This window comes from Lepidochelys olivacea (genome assembly GCF_965140295.1).
Source record: "Lepidochelys olivacea isolate rLepOli2 genome assembly, chromosome: 8".
NCBI lineage: Eukaryota > Metazoa > Chordata > Testudines > Cheloniidae > Lepidochelys > Lepidochelys olivacea.
Genome location: NC_140418.1, coordinates 89,762,640 through 89,776,479, shown reverse-complemented (window position 1 = coordinate 89,776,479; position 13,840 = coordinate 89,762,640). Strand labels below are relative to the sequence as shown.

At 41.1% G+C, this 13,840-nt stretch overlaps 1 protein-coding gene across 1 annotated transcript in view; it reads left to right on the top strand.

Moving 5' to 3' along the window:
- The window catches only part of LEPR (leptin receptor), a gene marked incomplete at its 3' end in the record, with an annotated part of 72,577 nt that overhangs the window by 35,218 nt on the left and 23,519 nt on the right, over positions 1-13,840 (top strand). Inside the window, exons 8-10 of the mRNA XM_084636321.1 lie at positions 1,854-2,147; positions 2,338-2,455; positions 9,394-9,593. Of these exons, the coding sequence (XP_084492447.1) occupies positions 1,854-2,147; positions 2,338-2,455; positions 9,394-9,593 (612 nt within the window). The remainder of the gene's footprint in view (positions 1-1,853; positions 2,148-2,337; positions 2,456-9,393; positions 9,594-13,840) is intronic.

Below are 13,840 nucleotides of genomic sequence, written 5' to 3'. Positions count from 1 at the left end.
TCTGAAAACCTGACTCATGAAGTATTCTGAGCAGAAGGCGAGAGAGGATGCAGGGTTGGGAAACCAGCCAGACTTTACTTCCCTACAGGAGATGGCCGCTCTGGTAGAGCTGACCAAATAACAGCTCTGCAGAGACAAGGAGGCGTATGAGCAGCAGATGCAGATGGCAGAGCTCAGAATGCTAGAGAGGAAAGCCATCAAAGAGGCAGAGAAGCGGGCCCACCAGAGATGAATTAAGGCAATCCAGGCCGCCCAGGCCAAAGAGGAGGCAGTGGAGTAGGCCCATTAGTGTGCTTTCCATGTGGACGCACGCTGGTCAAAGTGTTCTAAACTGAGTGCCTCAAATTAACCTGATTTTTCCAGAGGGAGTGGTCTTCAAAGAGAGTTGTCACCTTCTGATTATTAGGTCAGGTACTTAGCTACCTAATTCCATATTTATGCACCTAACTTTAGGCACTCACATTTGGAAACTTACAGTGTACCTCTATACATGGTGTGTGTGTGTACATATATACCTTCAGAGAGATTATATGCACATATAAAAATACAAATATGTACAGTTCATGGAAAACACTGAGATGCAGTAGATAATTTCTCAATTTAATATTTTATTGTAGGGTATTAATTGTTTTCAACACATTTCACTGGCCAAAAATCATGTTGTGGTAAGCATGATAACAACCTTAAAGAGAATAATTTCTTCTCTGCAGGGAGCTCAAATTTGCCTAGTCTCCCAATGACTAATGTTAGCATTAACCAATGGAAGAACAGTAAAACCAGCAGGATAGTTGGGAGCAACAAAGAGGCTGCTTTGCATTCATGCAAGCACATTAACACTGGGAGTACAAAATGCTGAAATCAGGCAGTTATATTTTTATCCAACTGATTAGCATTATACTCTGATCTGTATTTAATCGGAAAGTCTATGTTGATGACAAAGAGAGAGTGCTTTGCACCACTGTTCAAGAGACAGTATTTTGGGAGCATCTTGGTCCATTATGAGTGTAATTATTCCTTGAGATACTAAGGAGAATTGTTCAGTTGATGCATGTCTTCAGCCTATTATATGCTCTTTGCATATAAGCATATATATAGGTCCAAATAGTTGAGTGGATGGATTTTTCAAAATAAACTTTAAAATATGGATCTTCTCACCATGATGTATACATTTTTTAACTGAGCGCACATGCACCTTTGTAGTGTGTGATTGTACAACATATTTTGTATGTGTTTTGCATGACTAGTGCTCTATAGATGGGCCTGTTCTATATTGCAAACTCTTGTCACAACACTGAAATTATTACTGTTTTTCTAACGTTTGAAAGAACGCCTATTTACAGAGGCTTTTTATGTTAAAGTCAGCACACTGAAGTATAATGTCTAACTCTTCGTGCAGCTTGCAGTTTACCAGCATTTCCTTTCTACTTGCCAACACAGTTGCCCATTCACTTGTGCAACTGCATGTTTGTGTATGTAACATAGGTGCACCCTCCTTAAAATGTATTCCCTGTGTAAGATAATACAGCATGTTATATGACCTTGCATTTGTTCCATTGCATTTATTCCCTCATGAGTAAGGCTATTAAAGGTGAGAGTCCATGTAGATAAAAATGTTCAAATAGATACAAAGAATGATAAAATAAGAAGTCATGGGTTGTTTCTTCTTCTGCTGTCCCTGTACCCTGCAACCCTCATTAAATTGTAAGAGTTGGACTCCTGTGTTTAGGAGCAAGATTTTGATAGCAATAAGCATTTCTGATTGTCCTATAAAATTTTGTAAAGCTCCCTTTTTGTGTGACGTTTCATATCTCTTAAAGTTTCTTTTGCTGTTTTTTTTTCTTTTCCTGTAACAGATGTCCTGTATTTCCCTCCTAAGATACTGACAAGTGTTGGTTCTAATGTTTCCTTTCATTGCCTCTATAATGACAAAAACAAGATGATTTTGTCCAAGAAGATTGTTTGGTGGCTGAATTTAGCAGAAGAAATCCCAGTGAGACAGTATACACTTGTGAATGATCGTGTCAGCAGAGTTACTCTTTTCAACTTGAATGCAACAAAACCTAGAGGAAAATTCTTCTATAATGCATTGTACTGTTGTAATCAAAACAGGGAATGTCATCATCGATATGCTGAATTATATGTAGTAGGTAAGATTCCGGATAACTTCACTTTTTTTTTTTTTATAAACTTCAGTATACTTGATATTTTCAAGTCAGAACATTTCAGTTTATGATTCCAAAAAGCTTTTTCAGGCACCAGTGATTTATAATGCATAGTTTTTTCTCCTTAAGTTTTATCTTTATTTGTATTTTAATATTTTTAATGTGTTTTAAATAGATGTCAATATCAATATCACATGTGAAACTGATGGGTACTTAACTAAAATGACTTGCAGATGGTCCGCAAACACAAATACATTGCTTGTGGGGAGTTCTTTACAGTTAAAATACTACAGGTGTGTATAGTTTTTAATGTATTATATTTGTTTGGAAATTGTTACTTTGGAAATATTAATGCAGTAATAGATGCTCAACAGCAGTGAATATAAAATCTGCTGAGCCATTGTGGATCAAACTTTCACCTGGTCTTCCAGCTGGCTTCCAAAATGGAACCCATAGGCTCCAGCAAATCTCACGTGTTCACAAATTAGGTCATAAGAAATCAAAGTACCCAATATGGGGCTTGTATTTGCTCATTATTCAGCACCTGCAAAACTTTTGGACACAATTTTGGAGGCCAACTTTGAAAAGGTGGACAAAACGTGTTTAAAAACTAAAGCAGAAAATATAACTAAATAACTGCTGTGAGAATTTGTTTTGATTCCACTGGCAGCAGGGCTGAGTCCTGGCAGAGCAAACTAATATACCTTTTAAGCCTTCTGTTTTCTTTCAAACTCTGTTCCAGTTTTGCAATATAAATCCCCACCTTGCTTTGCCACAATGGATTTTGATTTGTATGGCTTTTCACAATGGGAAAATTTGCTTGAATCATAATTTGTGTGACCGAGACTAGTTGTTCATGTGTATTAAATTACATCCAACTTTCCACACATACATGGTGATTAAATATCTGATGGCAGAATTTGGCTCACTCCAAAAGAAAAAGATCTTGTTCAGATTGTTACTTTACAGTTTTAACAGCTTTAGTGGCTGGAGTAGTTTTCAGTTTGCTACTCATATTCATGGTCTAATTTTTCAGAAGGTTTGGCCTGGCCCTTGAGTCTTATAGTTGAACTGGAAAGAACATGCAATCTTAGGACCAAATTTTGATCTCTGCTATGCCAGTGAAGATACTGGAATCTTCATAGATGTTCTCTGGTGTAACAAATTTGGTCTCTTGCTTAGAGACATTTGGTCAATAGAATTCAAATCCCTGCTGCAAAGCTGGGGAAGCGAGGTTCTGTTCAGACCCAGTTTTCCTTTTGTTCCTGCAGTTTCCCCCTTATTTCCTAATTCAAAACAATTCTGAGCATCCACACTAGGTAGGACCTAAGAGGTGGGTTTCCTATTTGCAGAAGTGGAGATCATTTCACCACAGAAGTTAGAACAATGTTCCATATATCCTAAACCCTTTCCCCTACATCAGCTTCTCCAGCCACTGGTTCTTTTCTGAAGTCATGATTACTTTTTCCTGTCATCCCCTGGTACCAAATAATTTCAGAGAATGTCATATGTTTTTGTCTCTTCCTTAGGTCCCCAGAGCTTTCATTTTTGTCTGTCCTTAGGACAGAGTAGAAATGCTACTAGGGGGAAAATCTGTGGCATAGTTGATGCACCATTCATACCTATGTGCCAGGAGCGCCCTATGAAAAGGTCTCTCTCACATCTCATAATTTTAAACACAAAAGATTCCTATAACTGCGCTAGTACTTGGATAAATAAAATGGAAAAACAAAACCTCCCTGAGTAGAAATCATTGGATTTGTTCCCTATTGGACTAGATCAGACATGTGAGAATCCTTTTGGCAAAGAAGCTTAAATCAGCATTTAAGGTCCAATCCTGCAAAGCCCCGATTCAGGAAAGCTTAAATGCTTTCTTGAATAGGGATGGATTTAACTGAATTGGGCCCCACAGTGTGAAGTGTGAGTGATTCCACTGAGCTCAACAGTATTTGTAGGATTGGACCATAAATACTAAGTGATAGGCACTATATTGAAGCCTTTCATGGATGGAACAATAAACAGAACCCTTAGGATTTCATATGGAAACCTTTTCTAGGACTATATTGTGACTAGTTGATTCCTGGGCTAAATGTTGCCTTGACTACCTGCTAGAGCCACTTATGTTCGAATAAATACCTTTTCATGCTCTCCCCCTTTCCTTCCCTCATCTTTCCATGTTGGTCTCAAACATGTCTGATAAATTTGCTTGAGAGAAATGGTGTTTCCTAATATCTATAATCTCATTAGAGGTCAATGCATAGGTCAGGCATTGACACGAACGCGGTGTATAAGTGCATACCAGCTTTTTTGTTGGTTTGTTTTTGTTTTGATTCTATTGAAGTTTTATTTAAAAAAATCTAAATGAGAAGAAAACATTGTGTGAGAATAAAATAGAAAATAAATTTTTAAAAAACTGACTAATGGCAATATTTCCAGGTTCTTTAAAACAACAGACAACTTTATTTTCAACAGTTGCCTGCAACATTGTGAACAAGAACACACAATGTAACTGGCCAGCAATAATCTAGAAACCTAAGAGAAATTGACGACTCTGTTTTCACTGCGCAAACTGAATGAAATGCCAGATTTAAGCAGCCACCATAAATATTTAAGAATAAACTTTGATTTGAAAAATTCCTTCTGTTTTAGTAATCTAAGGTGGTGATATTAGAAACACTGTGAAGATAATTTAATATATAGAAATGGCTATGTAGTGCTTATCAGTGTCCTTTTGGGGGTATACAAGGCCATCCTCAAAATTGGAGTCTAAAGGTTAGAGTTAAACATGCTATATTTGCATCAATCCTGTTTTTTGCCAGAAGCATGAATCTGTTGTGCTACTTTCTGTTTTCCTCACAATTGTTGATGCAATTAAAATGTTGCAAATAAAATCCTATTGTACACTCTAGTGTGATACAATATTTTGCCCTTGCACTGTTTGATGGGGCTGTTATTCCACCCTCCTCTACCAATCAGCACTGCCAACAAAAACAGCACACACCATCTAATAAAAATCGAGAATGATGGGGTAAATTTTTAGAGCAGAATGTAGCGATTTACTATGCGGTCGTTTTATTGACATTAACAGGAGAAATATAACTAAATGTTATATATATGTTATATATATTAAATGTTAGGGTCCAATTAAATAACCAGTTACATCTCTCGTGGATAGGTCAAAAAGCCTGAGCTCCACAGGCCTGGATGCAAATTCTAGTATCGTAGGGAAAATTTGAAAACATTCCTCTTTTCATGAGCCACAAAATGTCACTTTGAGCATTTTGCGCCAGCCCCACCCCCAGTTCACACTTTGTGATTCATCTGAAGCTGATAGCTATGTATGCTTTTGGGCAGCCTGTTAGGGTTTATTTTAACACCACCATACCGAGTAGATTTTTAAAGGGGATTTCATTCTCATGGAGCTCCAGCCATGTGTGTCCAGTTAGGCAGAATAACCCATCACACATCAATTGCACTTTGGGAGTCAGACCCTCAGCAGGCACAACTCAGCATATGCTCATTGAAGTCAATGGAACTATATTCATTTGCACCAGCTGGGGATCTGAGCCAGGATGTTTACCTCTAACACCTGCTCCTCAAGTTTTCTGCCATTAGTGTGCCTGCTTCCTGGCTCTTTTCGTACGGCTTGTTTAACTTTTAAGCTAAACTAAACTAAGGCTACATTAATGCTGACTGAGAATGTCCATACGTGGGTTTAATGGAGTTTAACAAATCCACTTCAAATTCACACCTGTAGTTAATTTGGATAAACTTTTCTGTGTGTCCCTATGTAGACAAGCCCTTAGCTGTTTTCTCTTGTTGCACTATGTCCCCAAGAGGTCTTGCAGGGGGAAGAGCTGGTTGTTTGGTTCCCACATCACAACAGCCCCTCTGCTCCATTCCCCACTCCTTTTATGTATTGCAGGCTGAGGGAACAGGGGTCCAATAGAAGAAATGGAGTGGACCTGGTGGATTGGATGATCAACACTTTTGCACCACAGGCAGGAGGGGAGGAAGGGACAGGAAGAGAAAAGAGATGGGAAGTACAGAAGAACTAAGGGGGAGGGATAGCTCAGTGGTTTGAGCATTGGCCTGCTAAACCAAGGGTTGTGAGTTCAATCCTTGAGGGGGCCATTTAGGAATATGGGGCAAAAATTGGGGATTGGTCCTGCTTTGAGCAGGGGGTTGGACTAGATGACCTCCTAAGGTCCCTTCCAACCCTGATATTCTATGATTCTAAGAGGAGGGAAAGGGAAGGAATAGGATAAGAGACCTAAAAATGAGTGAATGAGGGAAATACAGAGATGGAAGGAAGTGAAAGAGAATGGGAAATTTAGGACGAGTCTAGAGAAAGGGGAAATGGATGGAGAAGGAAAAGAAAAGGACATAACTAAGAAGGAAGGGAGGGGTAAATGCACAAGGGGTGTGGAAGAGAGAACCAATGAGAGAAATTCTGTCAGACATTTCAGGTGTTAGTATTTCACTTTTTTGAGAGTCTTTAAGCCACCGTGCAGCATCAGAAGGTTGAACAATATGGTCTAATGTACCTTATAACTGGCAATGGAGAGCCAAATTTTGATATTCTGTATTGTCCCAATGGCCATTCCAGTTAGTGCTTTTGCCGTGTCCCAAATTCACCTTCACATCCTTGATTGCCCTTCTAGAATAGGAGAACTTACTTCCCTTCCTACAATTGAACAGGTAATTGGGACATAGAAGGAAATCTACTGTATTAGTGTGTCTTACATACTTGGTGTCAGAAATCAACAAGACAGTTGGCTATAGAAGGGCTCTAATGGGGCACAGAATTATGGGGTTTTATTCTGAAAAACGATAACTGAGTAAGCACTGACCACCACACTGGCAGGAAAAGCTCTTTCTCCCTTATTTTATTTCTTTATTTTAATGAATGTTCAGTTCTTCTAAAGTGCTGAATTGATAGCTCTGGAAACGGAAGTCCTCCAAGTATCCAAAGAGACCTGGCTAGGGTGATTCATGCATTTGTGATCTCTGGGCTTTATTATCCCAATTCATTGTATCTAGGAGAGAAGCCACACCCCTGGGAAAAACTCCCAGTGGCGCCAAATGCAGCAGCCTATCTGCTTAGCAATACTAGTCTCTGTGAACAGGTTGCTGCTCTCTGTACTGTCTCCCCATTCAACAGAGAGTCCAGGTCAAGGTGTTTTGTCCTGATAGCTAGGGCCCTACCAAATTCACCGTCCATTTTGGTCAATTTAATGGTCATAGGATTTTAAAAATTGTAAATTTCACGATTTCAGCTATTTAAATCTGAAATTTCGTGGTGTTGTAATTGTAGGGCTCCTGACCCAAAAAGGAGTTGGGGTGGGGGTGGTCATGGTACTGTGACCCTTCCTTCTGCACTGCTCTTTGCGGCGGCGCTGCCTTCAGAGCTGGAGAGAGGTGGCTAATGGCCAGGAGCCCAGCTCTGAAGGCAGAGCTGCCATCAGCACCAGTGCAGAAGGAAGGCTGGCATGGTATGGTCTGGCCACCCTTACTTTGGCACTGCTGCCTGCAGCGCTGGGCCCTCGGACAGCAGCCGCCGCTCTCTGGCCACCCATCTGTGAGGGCGGCAGCAGCGCAGAAGTAAGGGTGACGTGGTACGGTATTGCCACCCTTATTTCTGCGTTGCTGCTGGCGGCGTGCTGCTCTCAGAGTTGGGTTCCCAGCAAGCAGCCACCGCGCTCCGGCTGCCCAGCTCTGAAGGCAGCGTAGAAGTAATAGTGGCAATACTGTGACCCGCCCTAAAATAACCTTGCAACCCCACCCCCCGCAGTACCCTTGTGGGTCAGGACCCCAATTTGAGAAAAGCTGGTTTCCCCTGTGAAATCTGTATAGTATACGTTAAGAGTACACTAAAGACCTGATTTCATGGGGGGAGACCAGATTTCACGGTCCATGACGCGTTTTTCATGGCCAGGAATTTGGTAGGGCCCTATTGATAGTCAAAGCCCTCTATGCGATTGGCCCTAGCTATTAAGGAGGTTGGTTCTTTATGATCATGACCTCCCACCAAAGCTTCATTCCACTGGCCCAATGAAACTGTCATTCACTAGGGAGAGGCTTTTGAGTGCAGGCAACAGAACTGCCCCAGGTGCTGGAACTAGACAATGAAGTTCACGGTCACGGGAGGGAGAAAGCCCAGGCACACACAGAACTAAATGTGCAAATCCTATTTTGACTCAACTTTACCTCAGTAATTTCATCACTTCCCCCGCCCTCTCCCAGCGCATACGCACACACACTCACCCTCCCCAGGAACTCACTATGCAATTTCTCCTGGAGGTTGGGAAGGAAGGAAGGAAGAGATTGTTCTTAGTGCTTCAGTTTTTAAATACATGGGAGGTGGTTGGATTCTACAGAAATGGTGGGAAGGGAGTCCTATCAATCTCTACATCAAGTTTAAAAAAAGAGTAAACTCTTAACACTACACTGCTAGCATTCTTAACTGTGCCCTGGAGGAAATACTTCTGGAACTCGGAAAGTAATTCATTATCCATGGGGCCTTTCAGGGCCTGATCCAGATCCCATTGACTTCAATGGAAGGACTCCTATTGACTTTAGTGAGCCTTGGATCAGGCCCAAACTCCTTTTCCTCTCTGCCGACACCACCCAAAAAGTTGCCAGTTAATGAGTGGCAAAATGTGTAGGTGATCAAGTGCTGTGAAAATCCTGTCTTCTAGGTCGTCAACTTATTTTACATAGGCCACAGCAACAGCCATAACTGCTTTCAGTCAGGCATGGGCTAGGTTTGAAGTGGTAAACTCGAGGAAGAATCTTTGGTGTCTCATTACCATATTGCCTTGAGCCATGGAGTGCAATTTTAATTAAACCAAGCAAACCCCCAAACACTGAGTCAAGAATGATTATAACAGTTCTAATTTTGTAAGCACAGCTTGGACACCAAGAGGATAAAATATTTTTCCCTTTGTTTAATTGAAAGTATTATTTCCTTTTTATGTTTCAATGTTACTTTGAAAAGTATGATCCTCTACTGTAATTTTGGGGAGAGTAGGAGAAGAGTGCAGTTGATAAAGAAATGTTATTATGACTTTGGCTTAAAACATGGCATGTGAAGTTCAAGATTTCCAAGCAGTATTATTTCTAAGCCTCAGCATGACAGCATTTTCTTTACTTTTCTTTGGAGTTTTATTCATAACAGAAACAGCTCTTTGTTGAAAATTATTAATTGAATATTTTCATCTCTTTTAAGGAGTAGTATCTATTGTTCTGACTTCCCAAGTATTCCTCCAAAGTCCGAGGCAAAAGAATGCCATTTACAGAGGAATCATTATTACGAGTGTACATTTCAGCCTATTTTTCTTTTATCTGGATATACCATGTGGATAGAGATAAAGCACCAACTAGGAACACTTGAATCCCCACCAACCTGTGTCATTCCAGCAGATGTGGGTATGTCGAAATATTTCTTTAATATCTTTCTTCTTCCAATAGTGGTCTTGGACAGCAATGTCTATATGCTGTAGGTGGAGCTGCAAGGTCCTGATTGTAAGACCACTGAAGTCAATGAGACCCTTTCCATTGACTTCAGTGGGCTTTGGATTAGGCCTTAACTTCACACAATACGTTTTCAGCTGAAAGAACCAGTTTTATGTGTTTATCAATTTGTGGCCATTGCAGACACATTTACAAGAAAGACTGGATTTAAAAAAAGGTTGTTAGTTTTTGTTTTTGTGGGTTTTTTTTTTAATTCATGGCATGCAAAAAAGTGCATTTTCAATTATTAGTGGTATGGAAAGGAAGGAATCGTCTCTGACCTTACCTTGAAGTCCCTCCATAGCTCTGCCTCTCTCTGTGCTTGCTCTTATCTTATTGTGTTGTCCCGTGTCCTCTACTGTGCCAGTGATGTCTGTCTTGTTTTTCTGTTACTTTCTACTACAAATGTCTCTTACACTTTCTTCCATGCTGCCTTAAGCATGGAACTGCCTGCCTGAATTGGTCCATAAAGGTTATTGACTACTTTTTCAAACCCTCCTCCAGACACACCTCTGCTCTGAGGTTTACAAGAAATTACCCAGGCACAGATGTCTACGTTTTGTGGCTGCTCGGGGTAGCTGATGGCCTTTAAATAAATAAAAAGATAAAAATAAAAAAATACAAAGAAGATGAAGTTTAGCTGGAGCAACTAGGAATCACTGAGCAGTTGGCTATTACCTCTGTAACTGCTATTCTTATTTCCCCTTTCATCCTTTTGTTTGTCAGATTCACTTGTCGCACCTTGTCTCAAATTACATTGAAAGCTTTTAGGGTCAGGGACTGTCTCTTACTGTGCTTGTAGAATGCCGTGCACAGTGGGACCAAAATCCTGACTGGGGCCTCTAGGCACAGTACAAAGGAAAACTAATAATGCTAACCTGAAAGAAAATTGATCACCTAGTTTCATTCACAGGCTGATGATGTTCACTGGACAGTGTTTCATCTGATGTATATTTCTAAACAGACCCCAACTAATATTTCAAGATTAGTACTAAGGAGAGGGAATAATTATACATCCACTTAGAAACCGTGTGGCAAACTCATGTTGCAGTGACTTCAGGGACCATGGGTGAGTTGGGCCCCACGGATTTGAATGTTTTACTTTCACTCAAATGTTACAGGGTTCACATTTGCTTAGAAAAGGCTTTAAAAAAGGAGCAGAAATAGAAAAGAGAAGAGAGACTACTGAAAAAATAAACTATAAATACTAAAAGGAGTACTTGTGGTACCTTAGAGACTGGCATAAGCTTTTGTGAGCTACAGCTCACTTCATCAGATGAAGTGAGCTGTAGCTCACAAAAGTTGATGCTCAAATAAATTTGTTAGTCTCTAAGGTGCCACAAGTCCTCCTTTTCTTTTTGCGGATACAGACTAACATGGCTGCTACTCTGAAAACTATACACAGAGGCACTCATTCACCTCAGTATAGCTTTTGGGGGGAAATATGAATGTATTATGAATGTATGAATGTAGCAAGTTAAGGAAGTATGGGCTGGATGAATGCACTACAAGGTGGGTAGAAAGCTGGCTAGATTGTCGGGCTCAACGGGTAGTGATCAATGGCTCCATATCTAGTTGGCAGCCAGTATCAAGTGGAGTGCCCCAAGGGTCGGTCCTGGGGCCGGTTTTGTTCAATATCTTCATAAATGATCTGGAGGATGGTGTGGATTGCACTCTCAGCAAATTTGCGGATGATACTAAACTGGGAGGAGTGGTAGATACGCTGGAGGGGAGGGATAGGATACAGAAAGACCTAGACAAATTGGAGGATTGGGCCAAAAGAAATCTGATGAGGTTCAATAAGGATAAGTGCAGGGTCCTGCACTTAGGACGGAAGAACCCAATGCACAGCTACAGACTAGGGACCGAATGGCTAGGCAGCAGTTCTGCGGAAAAGGACCTAGGGGTGACAGTGGACGAGAAGCTGGATATGAGTCAGCAGTGTGCCCTTGTTGCCAAGAAGGCCAATGGCATTTTGGGATGTATAAGTAGGGGCATAGCGAGCAGATCGAGGGACGTGATCGTCCCCCTCTATTCGACATTGGTGAGGCCTCATCTGGAGTACTGTGTCCAGTTTTGGGCCCCACACTTCAAGAAGGATGTGGATAAATTGGAGAGAGTCCAGCGAAGGGCAACAAAAATGATTAGGGGACTGGAACACATGAGTTATGAGGAGAGGCTGAGGGAGCTGGGATTGTTTAGCCTGCAGAAGAGAAGAATGAGGGGGGATTTGATAGCTGCTTTTAACTACCTGAAAGGGGGTTCCAAAGAGGATGGCTCTAGACTGTTCTCAATGGTCGCAGATGACAGAACGAGGAGTAATGGTCTCAAGTTGCAGTGGGGAAGGTTTAGATTGGATAATAGGAAAAACTTTTTCACTAAGAGGGTGGTGAAACACTGGAATGCGTTACCTAGGGAGGTGGTAGAATCTCCTTCCTTAGAGGTTTTTAAGGTCAGGCTTGACAAAGCCCTGGCTGGGATGATTTAACTGGGAATTGGTCCTGCTTTGAGCAGGGGGTTAGACTAGATGACCTTCTGGGGTCCCTTCCAACCCTGATATTCTATGATTCTATGATTCTATCCCTGCATAGCACAGAGTTCCATTCAAACCTCAAACCTTTCCCCATCCCTAATTATGTGCTACCTACTCCTGTAACAACTGATCTATCCCTAAATACCTGTTGAAAAAATAGGGTTTTATTCCTGTTTTAATATCTATGCTATGCATCTGTATATTTTCAGATCTTCTCTTAATTCTCTGCTATGAAGGTTAATAACACACATGCTCCCAAAAAGGTTGCACTCCAAAGTGATACTGGGGAACTGAGCTTTTTGACAGTTCTGCTTTGGGGGCTCAAGTTTTGGCATGTGAGAAGAAACTGCTAGTGAAAACCAATGTTTTGTGATTGACTTCTTCCTGATTGCTCAGCCGGACTGACATAAGAACCATAAAGAGTCTGTGCCTTGAATTTCTTCTAGGCTTAAATTAAAAAAAACAAAACAGCAAATTAAAAACCCCCAAATGAATAAACATTTCTGTGAAGGCCTTGTGCCCCATATTATTACCTTGAACATTTCATTGTATAGGTCCTAGACTCCCTGGTAGATTAGATTGTTGATCTAGCAAAACACTTAAACACGTGTAACTTTAAGCACGTGTGTGTTCCCATTAAAGCCAATGGGACGCTTCATGTGCTCAAGTGCTTTTGCTATTTCAGGGCCTTACTAAGGTTTCCCCATAGCACCTTTGCAGCAAGCGGTATCCCTTAAGTGGATTTTTTTGATACAGGTGTAGACTGCAGGTTCAATAAACTTTCTTCTGTAACATTAACAGTATACTTTGCTTAAACTTGTCTTGAGGCTACAGGTCAAACCAATGTCTGCTAGGAGTTTTCAGGAATGGTGCCTTGTAAAGTCTACAGAGAAGGTTTACAGTTTGGCCTAGGACTCACCTAGGTCTTAAGCCCCACGTAGGTTTTCCAAAGGACAAAAGAAAGAGTTTTGTATGGGGCAAATTTGTGCTTCACAGAATTTCTGCCCAAATATTTTTCACACATTATATGAAAGCAGAAATAGCATTTTCCCACCCAGCTCTAGTCAATATTTGAAACAAGCACTTCCCTCTTTTTTCCAACTAGACTGTTAAAGTACAGCAAGCATAGAACAGAGTAAAATATTGTGGGATGGTCTACACTACAGCGGGGATCGATGCTCTGAGATCTATCCACTGGCGGTCGATTTAGCGGGTCTAGTAAAGACCCACCAAATTGACTGCAGATCGCTCTCCAGTCGACCCCTGTACTCTACCCCCGACAAGAAGAGTAAGGCAAGTCAATGGGAAATTTTCTTCTGTCGACCTCCTTGCGGTGTAGATCCACGGTAACTCGACCTAAGGTACGTCGACTCCAGCTACGTTATTCATGTAGCTGGAGTTGCGTAGCGTAGTTCGACTTACTTCAGTCATGTAGACATAGCCTCTGTTATGGGAGGAGAAGACCAAATCCACCCAGATAGTAAGACTTCAGCATAAATTAAACCAAATCTTCCATTGCTAGCTAAAATTTAAATGGAGGGAACAGTGACCAAAGGAATTGCCCAAGGAACAACCCCAATACATTATGGCCATACCACTTCCCTAAGAGGTTTTGGGATGTAGAAATGTG